This window comes from Pecten maximus, chromosome 7 (assembly GCF_902652985.1).
Source record: "Pecten maximus chromosome 7, xPecMax1.1, whole genome shotgun sequence".
Classification (NCBI taxonomy): domain Eukaryota; kingdom Metazoa; phylum Mollusca; class Bivalvia; order Pectinida; family Pectinidae; genus Pecten; species Pecten maximus.
In genome coordinates, this window is record NC_047021.1 from 30,792,987 (window position 1) to 30,810,741 (window position 17,755).

General features: G+C 32.0%; 1 protein-coding gene across 2 annotated transcripts in view; it reads right to left on the reverse strand.

Annotated features, from left to right (window-relative positions):
- Nucleotides 1-580: 580 nt before the first annotated feature.
- The window catches only part of LOC117330558 (molybdate-anion transporter-like), a 48,009-nt gene continuing 30,834 nt past the window's right edge, over nucleotides 581-17,755 (reverse strand). The window contains exons 6-14 of one of the 2 annotated variants that reach the window (XM_033888955.1): nucleotides 13,471-13,607; nucleotides 12,195-12,379; nucleotides 10,254-10,324; nucleotides 9,775-9,829; nucleotides 9,556-9,658; nucleotides 9,053-9,120; nucleotides 8,515-8,594; nucleotides 5,985-6,041; nucleotides 2,425-2,538 (exon numbers count right to left, since the gene is read on the reverse strand). In XM_033888955.1, the coding sequence (XP_033744846.1) occupies nucleotides 5,999-6,041; nucleotides 8,515-8,594; nucleotides 9,053-9,120; nucleotides 9,556-9,658; nucleotides 9,775-9,829; nucleotides 10,254-10,324; nucleotides 12,195-12,379; nucleotides 13,471-13,607 (742 nt within the window). In that variant the 3' untranslated portion in view covers nucleotides 2,425-2,538; nucleotides 5,985-5,998. Of the gene's footprint in view, nucleotides 2,539-5,984; nucleotides 6,042-8,514; nucleotides 8,595-9,052; nucleotides 9,121-9,555; nucleotides 9,659-9,774; nucleotides 9,830-10,253; nucleotides 10,325-12,194; nucleotides 12,380-13,470; nucleotides 13,608-17,755 lie in introns of both variants that reach the window. The other variant, XM_033888954.1, reaches the window with a different exon arrangement.

Here is a 17,755-nt window from a genome sequence, read left to right on the forward strand (position 1 = left end):
AATTACACACAATCTCTTAACAGTCATTCTACTGTCAGTTTTAACACTTTAAACATCAAAACAAATCAGAACCTTAAACAGTTACAACAGGATGGTCCCTGAAAAGTTAGAAATTTAGATTTGTACAGAAGAGGGCAATGTCTGTATACCACCTCAGTAAATATTTCTACCTGTAAACAGTCTCAGTAAATATTTCTACCTGTAAACAGTCTCAGTAAATATTTCTGTCTGTAAACAGTCTCAGTAAATATTTCTGTCTGTAAACAGTCTCAGTAAATATTTCTGTCTGTAAACAGTCTCAGTAAATATTTCTGTCTGTAAACAGTCTCAGTAAATATTTCTGTCTGTAAACAGTCTCAGTAAATATTTCTGTCTGTAAACAGTCTCAGTAAATATTTCTGTCTGTAAACAGTCTCAGTAAATATTTCTACCTGTAAACAGTCTCAGTAAATATTTCTGTCTGTAAACAGTCTCGGTAAATGTTTCTGTCGGTAAACAGTCTCAGTAAATATTTCTGTCTGTAAACAATCTCAGAAATATTTCTGTCTGTAAACAGTCTCAGTAAATATTTCTACCTGTAAACAGTCTCAGTAAATATTTCTATCTGTAAACAGTCTCAGTAAATATTTCTATCTGTAAACAGTCTCAGTAAATATTTCTACCTGTAAACAGTCTCAGTAAATATTTCTACATGTAAACAATCTCAGTAAATATTTCTACCTGTAAACAGTCTCAGTAAATATTTCTACCTGTAAACAGTCTCTGTAAATATTTCTACCTGTAAACAGTCTCAGTAAATATTTCTACCTGTAAACAGTCTCTGTAAATATTTCTACCTGTAAACAGTCAGTAAATACTTCTGTCTGTAAACAGTCTCAGTACATATTTCTATCTGTAAACAGTCTCAGTAAATATTTCTGTCTGTAAACAGTCTCAGTAAATATATCTACCTGTAAACATTCTCAGTAAATATATCTATCTGTTAACAGTCTCAGTAAATATTTCTGTCTGTAAACAGTCTCGGTAAATATTTCTGTCTGTACACAGTCTCAGTAAATATTTCTATCTGTAAACAGTCTCAGTAAATATTTCTGTCTGTAAACAGTCTCAGTAAATATTTCTAACTGTAAACAGTCTCAGTAAATATTTCTGTCTGTAAACAGTCTCAGTAAATATTTCTATCTGTAAACAGTCTCAGTAAATATTTCTGTCTGTAAACAGTCTCAGTAAATATATCTACCTGTAAACATTCTCAGTAAATATATCTATCTGTTAACAGTCTCAGTAAATATTTCTGTCTGTAAACAGTCTCGGTAAATATTTCTGTCTGTGCACAGTCTCAGTAAATATTTCTATCTGTAAACAGTCTCGGTAAATATTTCTGTCTGTAAACAGTCTCAGTAAATATTTCTGTCTGTAAACAGTCTCAGTAAATATTTCTACCTGTAAACAGTCTCAGTAAATATTTCTGTCTGTAAACAGTCTCGGTAAATGTTTCTGTCGGTAAACAGTCTCAGTAAATATTTCTATCTGTAAACAGTCTCAGTAAATATTTCTGTCTGTAAACAGTCTCGGTAAATATTTCTGTCTGTAAACAGTCTCAGTAAATATTTCTGTCTGTAAACAGTCTCAGTAAATATTTCTGTCTGTAAACAGTCTCAGTAAATATTTCTGTCTGTAAACAGTCTCAGTAAATATTTCTGTCTGTAAACAGTCTCAGTAAATATTTCTACCTGTAAACAGTCTCAGTAAATATTTCTGTCTGTAAACAGTCTCGGTAAATGTTTCTGTCGGTAAACAGTCTCAGTAAATATTTCTACCTGTAAACAGTCTCAGTAAATATTTCTGTCTGTAAACAGTCTCGGTAAATGTTTCTGTCGGTAAACAGTCTCAGTAAATATTTCTATCTGTAAACAGTCTCAGTAAATATTTCTGTCTGTAAACAGTCTCGGTAAATATTTCTGTCTGTAAACAGTCTCAGTAAATATTTCTACCTGTAAACAATCTCAGTAAATATTTCTACTTGTACACAGTCTCAGTAAATATTTCTACCTGTAAACAGTCTCAGTAAATATTTCTACCTGTAAACAGTCTCAGTAAATATTTCTGTCTGTAAACAATCTCGGTAAATATTTCTACTTGTACACAGTCTCAGTAAATATTTCTGTCTGTAAACAGTCTCAGTAAATATTTCTATTTGTAAACAGTCTAGGTAAATATTTCTACCTAGTCAAATGGTCGATGACTCTTTTCTTAGATAAGACAATTTTATCCCTACACCTGACACAAATACCAGCTATGTTTTTCTTGAAATCTTCCTCAAGTATGTCGCCATTCATTCCTCATCAACATGAGGTACAATTTCCTGTATGGTAACCATGGTGACCTCATGGCTGCCACCTGACCTTTCACACCATTTCTGCTTTCACATCCAGAAGAGGTGTCTTGTGCTCAACCAAAGGTCGATCTGTGGTCTTCTCACTAGACATCTGACTGCCATTTTCAATATTTTCAGACATTTGTGATTTTCTGTACAAACTGAAAAGATAAAGAAGTGTTAATGTTACACTGATATTACAGATTGATCAAATCATTGCAGGGCATCATCAAATGAACATGCAAATTGAAGCAAAGCATTATCTTCAAGAGACATTTTTGTGACTGATTGATTTGTTATATATAAGCAGACCATTCTTCTGGACTGACGATATAGTAAAACTCCATTTTTATACTGCCATTCTTCTGGACTGACGATATAGTAAAACTCCATTTTTATACTGCCATACTTATACAGCCCCAATATACTATCACAATTTGTCCAGTAAAATGTTCAAATAAAGATTGGGTGGAAACATTTACTAGGACTTGGAGGAAAATCTAAACTTCACAGTCCATATACCCCAGTCCATATATACCCCAGTCCGTATATAGCCCAGTATAAGCATTAGTATCAAGTCCTTGTGACAACATACCAATATACAAAGAGAAAATGGGGGAAAAAAATAATAAAACAAAATTTATATCCCCCGCTTTCCTGACATATTGTAGGTAAACATTTTTGATTTAAGGAGTAAACATGTCAGCTCGACAAAATGATAAATTTCATGGAACCAAGGGACGATAACTCTGTTACTTAGTTTGATGATCATCGGATAATATTTATGGGAGTTATTGCATGGAAACAGCAGAAAACTAAATTGTTTGTTAATCAAGGGGCCATAACTCTGCCAAATAATGTTCGGCAATAATGGCAATTGAACTTGACCCAGCCCTTAATGCATTTAACCTTATTATCAAGTTTGAAGAAAATCTGTCGATAACTCTTCTAGTTATTTGACTTATTTCATAGAAATGGCAAAAAAAGGTTGTTTTTAATCTACCAAGGAGCAATATAACTCAAAGTCTAGCAAAACTGACAATTGCACTTGGCTAAGCCCTCAAGGCTTTAAACATTGTTACCAAGTTTGAAGAAAAATCCTTTAACATTTGTTGCTTGGAAACAAAGCATGACAGAGGGATAGACAAACCCAAATTGATATCCCTGTTTCGGTGTAAGTGGGAGATACAAATACACAACAGAAATTCTAGTAACGTGACTATATGTGTACATATAGTAACAGGGTTAAAGGCCAAGAACGACCTAGTTTAATATCCCACCGGACAGCAATTAAAGAGGGGGAGGAGGGAGGCGGGGCTTATCTGTAGCCTGGGTTGCTAGGCTGTTACTCACCCACCACATGGTCTAGAGCCGAGATGTAAACAAATCCAAATATCATTAATATGACCCATCAATTATTTTCCATGCTATTTCTTTATTGGGCCCCAAAATTCTTCATGTCCCTAGGGTTGCATATGTCTCTTTATTTTGAAGTTTGAACCCCCTACTTTCCAGGTGGAGCCCACCTTTCTATCCCATAAGGAAGATTTCAACATAATTCATTGTACAAATGTCTGTTTAATGTGTTCATTCACACAGCACATGATGACAATCCAAGAAGCTATGATGGGGAAATTAACTTCATTTATGTAAGAAATGGTTGCCTTGCCCTATGATAGTTAATGTAAATCTTGGTTACAATCTTTCCAGCTGTTAGGGAGAAGTAGTTTTTTTAATAAAAATGTTTTGATGGTCAGACAGAAGAAACTGACCACAGGCTCCACACTTACCTTAAGCCAGACAAGCTGGCAATTATATTGGTGTGAATTATTGAGCTATATCAGAAAGTTTTATGGAACAAAAAGTTGGCAGTTTGTCAAGAGTTTTACTACACCTCAGCACACAAAGAGAAACTTGAGAGGGCATACATCATACAAAGCAGAATAACTTTTTGTCATTGCAGGCATAATCTTATATAACAGTATATTAGATTTTATATTGATAGCAAACATTTAGTGGATTACTGGGAAGTTAAAAGGTGGGAATTAAAGATACATTAGGGATGGATTTCATGAAAAATAAACAAGATTTATCATTAAAACTTCCTCTGTGAAAAGTGTACAAATACATAAGACATCAGCCCTCTTCTAAACAAACAAAGAATTAGGTACAGTAGAGCTAACAATGAATTAAACTTCTATCAACTAGAAATAATGCATTTGTATGAAAAATTCATGTTTCATTGTCAGACAATATGAATAGTAATAGTGACTTTGGTTATGTGACCTTGCCATCTTGTAATATGAATTAAACCTTTAAAGTATTGTATCATCAAGGAGACATTTTGGAACATTTTTTTTCTTTGTACAATGAAACAGGAATTCTTCTAAAATAATCCATACAACAAAAGTTAAGAAAATCTACTCAGAATCCGAGGTCAATTGCACTATACTGATTATATTGGAATATTATGGGATAGGTCATTTCTGGGTATACAAACTGTAAAACTCATCCTGTTTAATAATTGTTTAAAACCTGATGACAAATCTTTAAGAACTAAAGTAACTAGAGCTATGGACACGGACTGAGGAGACTTAATGTTACATCCGATATCTAAATCCAGAAAAGTACCATTGAGAATTTGTCAGTTGAAGCATTTTTTAGAAGTTATCAAAATACTACATCAAACAATATATATTGAGTGTTAAAAGATCATGATTATGTTAGTATAACTACAAAGATTATATAATGACATTCAAGATTAAAATTCAACACCATTGTCAGTAGTGATTGCTTGTTAATACAAAATGTACTTGTTCAAAGTTTTTTTTTTTTTTGTGTGTTCTATTTTTTATAATCGAAATATTCCAAAACTTGTGACAGTAATGGGTACAGATAAACTCCCTGGAAACCTTGGTAACTGCTAGTTACATCACAGTTATAACAGTAAATCACATGAAGGGTCTATACTGTTAACTACTAGGTGCAATCTACAGCAATAGGTTTAAGTGGAAAAGCAAGTACAATGTGAGTGAAGCCTTATTAATACAAATTCAGTTTCAACAAAAATTTCAATTAATGTGCAAGAAAAACTAATATCCTGAAGGAAATCAGAGCTAGCCAGCTGACAAGTGGAACATTTTTAGGGGAAAACCTATCAATAGAAGAAATGAATAGAGTTAAGCTTCTTATTTTCCAATCTATATATTTTCTGCAATATATATGAAAATATTGATTTCCAAAACTTAATTTTGCAAGTGAATTGAATGTTAAACTTAATTTTGCAAGTGAATTGAATGTTATATTTCAAAGAAAATGTCCGAAAGGCCTGTATCACATTCACAGATTTGTTTCTGGTGCCTTTTAAGCTGATGTTTTAAGTTCAAAGAAAACATATTCAACAGTATTACATTTTTTTCTGGGTTACTAATTACATATTTGGGATTCTTTTAAATATTTTGACATCATTAAACATGCAAACAATTTAAATCAGAAATCAATCATTAACAGTTGGCTGCTTAACATTTTCCATATTTAAAATTTGGAATTTGAGATGACAGTAGGAACTGGATTGGACAGGTCACAGACATAAAGACTGTAGAATTACCCAAGTTGAGGTGATCAAGCCAAGAAAACATCCTTTGTTTCCCTTATTTTTGTCATACTGAAACATAGTAATAACAAAAGCTATATGGTAATGCAATAGGGTCAAAGGTCAAGAAAGGATTAGGTGCTTTTCTGTGCAAATTTCATTTAATAATGTCACAGACAAAATTGCATTGTACCTGTTTGTTAAGGTTAGGTGTGTGCATTGTAACCAAGATTTCATTAAAACTACATATAGGTACAGCAGATTTACAGCTCAATCATATCCTTTTTTGATATCCAAATGAAAAATATACTTCAATATATCAATATATGTGTGTTATGGTTCATCTTGCTTTCAAGATGATACCGAGTGGTGTAAAGAGCTCTCTTAAATAAAAGCAAGCAAATCTGTTTCTGTGCCCTGATGATGACTTGCCTTAAAGGCCAAAACATGTCACAATTTGCAAACAGCTACAGACGAAAGGAGTAGATAATATTTAATTTGGAGACCTTGCTTCAGGAGTTGCTCCCCTTCTTTTTTGATTTGCAAAGTCTTATACAGTCAGTACTAACCTAGCCTTCTTCTAACAATGATCTCTAGTCAGTACTAACATTAAATCTGAACTAGTCAGTACTAACATTAAATCTGAACTAGTCAGAACTAACATTAAATCTGAACTAGTCAGTACTAACATTAAATCTGAACTAGTCAGAACTAACATTAAATCTGAACTAGTCAGTACTAACATTAAATCTGAGTTAGTCAGTACTAACATTAAATCTGAGTTAGTCAGTACTAACATTAAATCTGAACTAGTCAGTACTAACATTAAATCTGAACTAGTCAGTACTAACCTAGCCTTCTTCTAACAATGATCTCTAGTCAGTACTGACATTAAATCTGAGTTAGTCAGAACTAACATTAAATCTGAGTTAGTCAGAACTAACATTAAATCTGAGTTAGTCAGTACTAACATTAAATCTGAGTTAGTCAACTCAGGAGAAGGATTTAAGTGTGTTTTACTATGTACAATATATATACTTCAACTGAAAGTCACATAATATGGTCACTACAGTACTAATTAAAGATTGTGTAAAGGGATGTAATGACGCTGTTAGAGAACAAACCCCCAGGAGTTATTCCCCTTTACATGTAATACTTTAGTAAGGGATACAAACATAACATACGGATAGAAATTTGTCACCCGACACACTAGGAAAATACTAATAAAGAGCATGCATGAAATAAAGAAAAAATGAATATATGTATTTACACATTACTTAATGGACCACTTTTCATTAAAAATAAGCAAAGCAGCAGTTAGGCCACACAAAATTAATTTGTACTTATTTGCACCTAAATACTGAAATCCATAATGTAATAGAGTTATAATAGTCTTAATCCCTTATCCTACACAGTTCTGCAATAACAAAGACATTTCTCTGCAATGAAAACATCTTTCATGAATGTCTCAAAGTCTATTGTTGTGTTTGGTGACATACAATTCAAAATGGATATAACTATTATCATAGTTTTTAAAAATCAACAGAATCTAAAATGCCACATACTTGCATTTCTATTTCATTGTGAAAAAAAAACTTTCAGGAGAATAACATTATATAATCATAATACAAAAAGAAATAGAATATAAAATCCAAAGAAATACAAATTAATTAGGTGAGGCCTCACTTTAATTTAACATAGAAGGTGATGGTGCAATTGAAATAATATATAGTTTTCAGTTATCATATATAATAGTGCTTAGTACTGAAATGAAATAAAATCATTTCCCCAAGATTTTTCTTCCTCTATACAACCATGGAGTATCTAGTAAAGCATTTCATTGAAGAAGGTAATGTTAAGGTAGGGCTGTTTGGTGTCAGGCGTTCACAGGACTGGTCTGATTAGGTTGTTTGATATCAGATGTTCAAAGTATTTGGTTAAGAGTAGGTTGGCTGATGAGGTTGTTTGGTGTCTGATGAGGTTGTTTGGTGTCTGATGAGGTTGTTTGGTGTCTGATGATGTTTGTTAGTGTCTGGTGAGGTTGTTTGGTGTCTGATGAGGTTTGTTGGTGTCTGATGAAGTTGGTTGGTGTCTGATGAGGTTTGTTGGTGTCTGATGAGGTTGTGTGGTGTCTGATGAGGTTGTGTGGTGTCTGATGAGGTTGTTTGGTGTCTGATGAGGTTGTGTGGTGTCTGATGAGGTTGTTTGGTGTCTGATGAGGTTGTTTGGTGTCTGATGAGGTTGTTTGGTGTCTGATGAGGTTTGTTGGTGTCTGATGAGGTTGTTTGGTGTCTGATGAGGTTGTTTGGTGTCTGATGAGGTTGTTTGGTGTCTGATGAGGTTGTTTGGTGTCTGATGAGGTTGTTTGGTGTCTGATGAGGTTTGTTGGTGTCTGATGAGGTTGTTTGGTGTCTGATGAGGTTTGTTGGTGTCTGATGAAGTTGGTTGGTGTCTGATGAAGTTGGTTGGTGTCTGATGAGGTTGTTTAGTGTCTGATGAGGTTTGTTGGTGTTATGTGTAGAAGATATTTTGTAAGGATTCTCACCTGTACAACCATTGCTGACACATCGTGGCTAAGATGAGGAACACTACACAACACTGAAATATTGTCTTCATTGGCAGGGCCTGAAACAGACGATGACAACACTTACAGATAAAGCTCCAACTATTTCAATTTAGTACAAAAATTTCAGTAACTTAACTCAGTAAAATTCACACAATTGTAGACGTATAAAAATGATGGTTTTCCAAATGAATATATTGACATTATTTACTGGTAAATCCCTTTTAAATAGTGTAAATCCTTTTTAAACAGTGTTCATTTTATCAAATATGTGTTACCAGGTATGTTGCAGTCAATGTGTTTTGTGTTTGTTATATTAACAGATACAATTATAATTCTTCATGGCTACCCTGTATCAGCATCCTCAAAAATTGAACAAGAGAGTAAGTTCCTGGCCACTTTCTAAAGGGATGTTAATTATCTTATGGTTAGCTTTATGTTTTAGGTAATTTGTGTTCCATATTATCATCACTTGTAATAATAAAAGACATCATATTAAATGATATTTCATAAGAATTACCTGTAGGAGTATCACAACGACTATGAAGTTCAGTGGTATTCGGAAAAAATTCATTATGGTTGCTCTAGCTGAAAAAAAAACCGTTATGTTATAATACGTTGTTTTAATAAGATCTTTACAAAAGATTATAAACATTTTTCCATCCAAGAAAGAAGGAGCCAACTTCTTTCCTCTCAATAATTACCAGTCCAATAGACTTTTTTATCCAAAGACATGATGATACTAGCCAACTTCACCTGACAGAATCCAACATTGCTGGTCGTTTGTTGGCGATTTGGTTAATTCGACCAATCTCAAATTTGATAATTTATAACTTAGGGGAAGTAAATATAAAATTTCAGAAATATAACCATTCAATACTTTCTGTTGACGGACTTCAAATGTCAAACAATCAAAATGGCTGCCTGCCTGCCAGCCGTGGCATTTCCCCCCCATCTGTCTCAAAATTGAACATGCATAACAAGGAACCAAAGAAATCGATAAGTACATATATGTATACTTACTTGCTTCTGGTACATATTTTCCTCTCATCTGACCCAACGATGGCCAAAATATTCCTACACATGTCTCAAATACTAAGAAGCCTATAAATACAAACAGCTGGTTCTGAAAAAGAAATTACAAAGTTTTATCTCTGAATTCAAAGATTATCATTAAAACTACAAAAATTTGAACCTGTCAAAATATCCATGTGAAGTGATAATTTTTTCTTGAATACTTACCCCTTTAAAAATGATTGGTGTAGACAGTGAAATAGCAGCTACAAATAGTACAAATCTGAAAAACAACAAAAAGTTTATTTACCGAATTTAACCAGGTATAAGCCCATGGGGCTAGTGCCCTGAAAATAAGGAAAAGTGGGGGTAGGCTTATCCCCAGATATGACCCTATGCAAGATGGAAAATTTTTGGCTGCCATCTTGTATTATAATATGAAAGAGGATAGCATAATCTACATCAATGATCTATGACATTTTTTTTAAAAATAGTACATCATTTATTTCATTTGGATCATGATAAAAACTAAAGCTTCTGATCACATATAAATATTGACCTTTCAATATCTCGCACCATTTGAAGTCATGGTAATATGTTCCTCACGATAATAGGCATGGACCCTATAAGGATATTATTCCTTAATTATTTTGTTTTAAACCGTTACCGGGGCCATATTTTCCATATCAACAAGACTGGTAACTTACCTCATGAAAGACTCTACATTAGTATAGTTAGAGAGGATTTTAAACAATGATGATCCTATCATAATGGATACCTGAAACAAGAAATTACCGTCAATTAGATACTATCTATATAACATAATAGCTCTACCACAGAGAAAGGTACCACAGTTAATCTACTACAAGTATTAGCCCAGTAATTCACCTGATTCTGGGAGTAGGCTTATTCAGGATAGTGAAATTACATATGTTTATTTTATGGTTTGGCATCTTATTAAGGAAAGGAGGAAAGGTTAATTCGGTAAATGTTTAACTTACAATACAATCCAGGAGCCATTACAGTACTTTGTAGGTTCAAGGGGAGGACTTTTAACAATACAAGGGCCCAATGGGCCCGAATCGCTCACCTGCAATGCAGTGATCTTTTCATATATGGATCCTGCAGTTATTTGAAAGCATGCTACAGGGCCAATATAATGTCTCTCGGCACTTTGGCCATTAAGAAATCATTTAAAGATTTAAGCATACTTGACCGACGTGACCTTTAATGTGAGTCAGGGTCATTCATTTGAACTTGGTAGCCCTTCATCCCAGAATGCTACAGACCCAATATCAACTTCCTGGGACTCTTGGTTATTGAGAAGAAGTCGTGCAAAGATTTTAGCATTTTTGAACTATGTGACCAAGGTCATTCATTTGAACAAACTTGGGATCCTTTCATCCCAGCATGCTACAGGCCAAATATTAGGTCTCTGTGACTCCTGGTTATTGAGGATAAGTCGTTCAAAGGTTTTAGCCTTTTTGACCCCAGTGACCTTGAATGAAGGTTCAGGTCATTCATTTGAACAAACTTGTAATTGGTAGCCCTTTATCCCAGCATGCTTCCGACCTAATATCAACTCCCTGGGACTCTTGGTTATTGAGAAGAAGTCGTTTAAAGGTTATAGCCTTTTTGTCCCCTTGTTACCTTGAATAAAGGTCAAAGTAATTCATTTGAACAAACTTGGTAGGCCTTCATCCGAGCATGCTACAGATCCAATATCAACTCCCTGGGACTCTTGGTTATTGAGAAGAAGTCTTTTAAAGATTTCAGCCTATTCAATCCCTGTGACCTTGAATGAAGGACAAGGTCATTCATTTGAACAAACTTGGTAGCACTTCACCCCAGCATGCTACAGACCCAATATCAACTCCCTGGGGCTCTTGGTTAGAAGAAGAGGTCGTTTAAAGATTTCAGCCTATTTGATCCCTGTGACCTTGAATGAAGGTCAAGGTCATTCATTTGAACAAACTTGGTAGCCCTTCATCCCAGCATGCTACAGACCCAATATCAACTCCCTGGGGGCCTTGGTTATTGTGAAGAAGTCGTTTAAAAGTTTTAGCCTTGTTGTCCCCTGTAACCTTGAATGAAGGTCAAAGTAATTCATTTGAACAAACTTGGTAGCACTTCACCCCAGCATGCTACAGACCCAATATGAACTCCCTGGGACTCTTGGTTATTGAGAAGAAGTTGTTTAAAGATTTTAGTCTTTTTGACCCCCGTGACCTTGAATGAAGGTCAACTTTATTCATTTGAACAAACTTGGTAGCCCTTCACCCTAGCATGCTACAGGCCCAATATTAGGTATCTGGGCCTCTTGGTTATTAAGAAGAAGTTGTTTAAATGGAAAAGTTGACGCCGGACAGGCGGCCGGCCGGCCGGACGGACGGAGGATGGACGACGGGCAGGTGAGCTAAAAATACCATTTGTTGGATATTGTATGCTTATTATCAGGCAGGACTCATGTTGGATAAATAAGGTAATGTTATTCATATAATAGTAATCTCTTAAATTGTGTTTAAACATTGTTTATATATTGTGTTGTCAAACCTGTAAGTCCATAACAGTACTGGAATAATGTTAATAGTACTGGAAATCGCCATTGCTGTTTATGAATCAAAACAATTTTTCAAAATTTTCATTACCATGAAACCAGCAAATATGTGTCCATGAGGAATACTGGTGTCGCCGGAGGACAATAAATGGCGTTCTGTGCCTGTGGCAGGGTGATGGGTTTCTGGGGTCAAGGCTGGGGTCCATTCTAACACAAATATATACATAGATCCTTCGAACAATGACTGGATCAGGCCTAGACAAAGGATCTTATGATCTGGAACAAAAAACAGGATCAATTTATATAGATCATGTGATCTGGAACAAGAAACGGGATCAATTTATATAGATCATGTGATCTGTAACCAACAAGAAACAGGATCAATTTATAAAGATCATGTGATCTGGAACAAAGAAGAATAGGGATCAATTTATATAGATCATGTGATCTGGAACAAGAAACGGGATCAATTTATATAGATCATGTGATCTGTAACCAACAAGAAACAGGATCAATTTATATAGATCATGTGATCTGTAACCAACAAGAAACAGGATCAATTTATATAGATCATGTGATCTGGAACAAAGAGGAATAGGGATCAATTTTTCTCGCACCTCGGACAGGGAAATCTCACGTGATAGCCCGTGCTAGATTTTTCTATCTCGTCCGATCTGTCTGGTACCTTTACGTGAATTTTGGCGGAATTTTAACCCATTCATGTATTCATCCGCGCAAGTTAACCAATCTTATTAGAAATATGTGCATTCAAACTGTTTTTGTCATGTATTTAATTACTATGCATTGTTTGGTTGGTTGTTGTTTATTATTAAAATAATATGTACCGATTGATCATTGTTTTTCTTCTTTGATATAACCGAACTATATTTTTACGCGAAAGGACTGGATTCGAAGCGCAGATGAAGTGGTTAATCGGCTTTGAACCGGGAGGCCCCAGACGGGATACTCTTACACTCTAAACGCATATATAGATGGGTTGTTATTATACAACTAGATATATGTAAGAGGTGCGAGAAAAAAAATCTATTACCTGTAAGTGATCGAGATTGGGTTACAGGTAATAGATTTTATTAATATAGAACATGTGATCTGGAACAGACAAGAATAGGGATCAATTTATATAGATCATGTGATCTGGAACAAACAAGAAACGGGATCAATTTATATAGATCCTGTGATCTGGAACAACCAAGAATAGGGATCAATTTATATAGATCATGTGATCTGGAACAAAAAGGAATAGGGATCAATTTATATAGATCATGTGATCTGGAACAGACAAGAATAGGGATCAATTTATATAGATAGTTGTTATGATAATCAAACACAACAGACATAGGACTCACCTGTTTTTATTGACTTTAAGGCATTGCTGAAGCTGTCAGAAAGGTCGCTGGTCTTGTCACCGAAGTTTTCATTCCAGGTAAACACGATGACCACGGTCATCAGTGTGAGGACGGTAAGGGATACATCGAAAGGAGCGCTGCAACAAATTATATATCACATATCAAACTGTTAGAGTTGTATATATATGTGACATTAAACTGTTAGATAAACAGAGTTTTATATATATATGTGATATCATACTGTTAGATATACAGAGTTTTCTATATATGTGACATTAAACTGTTATATACACAGAGTTTTATATATATGTGTGACATTAAACTGTTAGATATACAGAGTTTTATATATATGTGACATTAAACTGTTAGATATACAGAGTTTTATATATATGTGACATTAAACTGTTAGATATACAGAGTTATATATATATATGTGACATTAAACTGTTAGATATACAGAGTTATATATATATGTGTGACATTAAACTGTTAGATATACAGAGTTATATATATATATGTGACATTAAACTGTTAGATATACAGAGTTATATATATATATGTGACATTAAACTGTTAGATATACAGAGTTTTATATATATGTGACATTAAACTGTTAGATATACAGAGTTATATATATATATGTGATATCAAACTGTTAGATATACAGAGTTTTATATATATATGTGATATCAAACTGTTAGATATACAGAGTTATATATATATATGTGATATCAAACTGTTAGATATACAGAGTTATATATATATGTGACATTAAACTGTTAGATATACAGAGTTATATATATATGTGACATTAAACTGTTAGATATACAGAGTTTTATATATATGTGACATTAAACTGTTAGATATACAGAGTTATATATATATGTGACATTAAACTGTTAGATATACAGAGTTTTATATATATGTGACATTAAACTGTTAGATATACAGAGTTTTATATATATGTGACATTAAACTGTTAGATATACAGAGTTATATATATATATGTGACATTAAACTGTTAGATATACAGAGTTTTCTATATATGTGACATTAAACTGTTAGATATACAGAGTTTTATATATATGTGACATTAAACTGTTATATACACAGAGTTATATATATATGTGACATTAAACTGTTAGATATACAGAGTTTTATATATATGTGACATTAAACTGTTAGATATACAGAGTTATATATATATATGTGACATTAAACTGTTAGATATACAGAGTTTTCTATATATGTGACATTAAACTGTTAGATATACAGAGTTTTATATATATGTGACATTAAACTGTTATATACACAGAGTTATCTATATATGTGACATTAAACTGTTAGATATACAGAGTTTTATATATATGTGACATTAAACTGTTAGATATACAGAGTTTTATATATATGTGTGACATTAAACTGTTAGATATACAGAGTTTTATATATATGTGACATTAAACTGTTAGATATACAGAGTTTTATATATATGTGACATTAAACTGTTAGATATACAGAGTTATATATATATATGTGACATTAAACTGTTAGATATACAGAGTTATATATATATGTGTGACATTAAACTGTTAGATATACAGAGTTATATATATATATGTGACATTAAACTGTTAGATATACAGAGTTATATATATATATGTGACATTAAACTGTTAGATATACAGAGTTTTATATATATGTGACATTAAACTGTTAGATATACAGAGTTATATATATATATGTGACATTAAACTGTTAGATACACAGAGTTATATATATATGTGACATTAAACTGTTAGATATACAGAGTTTTATATATATGTGACATTAAACTGTTAGATATACAGAGTTATATATATATATGTGACATTAAACTGTTAGATATACAGAGTTTTCTATATATGTGACATTAAACTGTTAGATATACAGAGTTTTATATATATGTGACATTAAACTGTTATATACACAGAGTTATCTATATATGTGACATTAAACTGTTAGATATACAGAGTTTTATATATATGTGACATTAAACTGTTAGATATACAGAGTTTTATATATATGTGTGACATTAAACTGTTAGATATACAGAGTTTTATATATATGTGACATTAAACTGTTAGATATACAGAGTTTTATATATATGTGACATTAAACTGTTAGATATACAGAGTTATATATATATATGTGACATTAAACTGTTAGATATACAGAGTTATATATATATGTGTGACATTAAACTGTTAGATATACAGAGTTATATATATATATGTGACATTAAACTGTTAGATATACAGAGTTATATATATATATGTGACATTAAACTGTTAGATATACAGAGTTTTATATATATGTGACATTAAACTGTTAGATATACAGAGTTATATATATATATGTGACATTAAACTGTTAGATATACAGAGTTTTATATATATATGTGACATTAAACTGTTAGATATACAGAGTTATATATATATATGTGACATTAAACTGTTAGATATACAGAGTTATATATATATGTGACATTAAACTGTTAGATATACAGAGTTATATATATATGTGACATTAAACTGTTAGATATACAGAGTTTTATATATATGTGACATTAAACTGTTAGATATACAGAGTTATATATATATGTGACATTAAACTGTTAGATATACAGAGTTTTATATATATGTGACATTAAACTGTTAGATATACAGAGTTTTATATATATGTGACATTAAACTGTTAGATATACAGAGTTATATATATATATGTGACATTAAACTGTTAGATATACAGAGTTTTCTATATATGTGACATTAAACTGTTAGATATACAGAGTTTTATATATATGTGACATTAAACTGTTATATACACAGAGTTATATATATATGTGACATTAAACTGTTAGATATACAGAGTTTTATATATATGTGACATTAAACTGTTAGATATACAGAGTTATATATATATATGTGACATTAAACTGTTAGATATACAGAGTTTTCTATATATGTGACATTAAACTGTTAGATATACAGAGTTTTATATATATGTGACATTAAACTGTTATATACACAGAGTTATCTATATATGTGACATTAAACTGTTAGATATACAGAGTTTTATATATATGTGACATTAAACTGTTAGATATACAGAGTTATATATATATGTGACATTAAACTGTTAGATATACAGAGTTTTCTATATATGTGACATTAAACTGTTAGATATACAGAGTTTTATATATATGTGACATTAAACTGTTAGATATACAGAGTTTTCTATATATGTGACATTAAACTGTTATATACACAGAGTTATATATATATGTGACATTAAACTGTTAGATATACAGAGTTTTATATATATGTGACATTAAACTGTTAGATATACAGAGTTATATATATATATGTGACATTAAACTGTTAGATATACAGAGTTTTATATATATGTGACATTAAACTGTTATATACACAGAGTTATATATATATGTGACATTAAACTGTTAGATATACAGAGTTTTATATATATGTGACATTAAACTGTTAGATATACAGAGTTATATATATATATGTGACATTAAACTGTTAGATATACAGAGTTTTCTATATATGTGACATTAAACTGTTAGATATACAGAGTTTTATATATATGTGACATTAAACTGTTAGATATACAGAGTTTTATATATATGTGACATTAAACTGTTAGATATACAGAGTTTTATATATATGTGACATTAAACTGTTAGATATACAGAGTTTTATATATATATGTGATATCATACTGTTAGATATACAGAGTTTTCTATATATGTGACATTAAACTGTTAGATATACAGAGTTTTATATATATGTGACATTAAACTGTTAGATATACAGAGTTTTATATATATGTGACATTAAACTGTTAGATATACGGCGTTTTATATATATGTGACATTAAACTGTTAGATATACAGAGTTTTATATTTCCGCGATATCTAATTATATATATTACTGTTAGATATACAGAGTTTTATATACATATGTGATATCAAATTGTTAGATATATAGAGTTTTATATATATGTGATATCAAACTGTTAGATATATAGTTTTATTTATATATACAGTCAAACCGGTCTATAGCGACCGCCCAAGGGGAGGCAGAAAAACGGTCACTATAGACAGGTTGCCTTTATAGACAGGTCAAAATTATTGCACCAACCAATTTACTTAAACCTGCCATAAATAAATTGTCATTGAACAGGGCATTCAGAAGACCAGTCAGAAGTTAAATAAATGCATAAA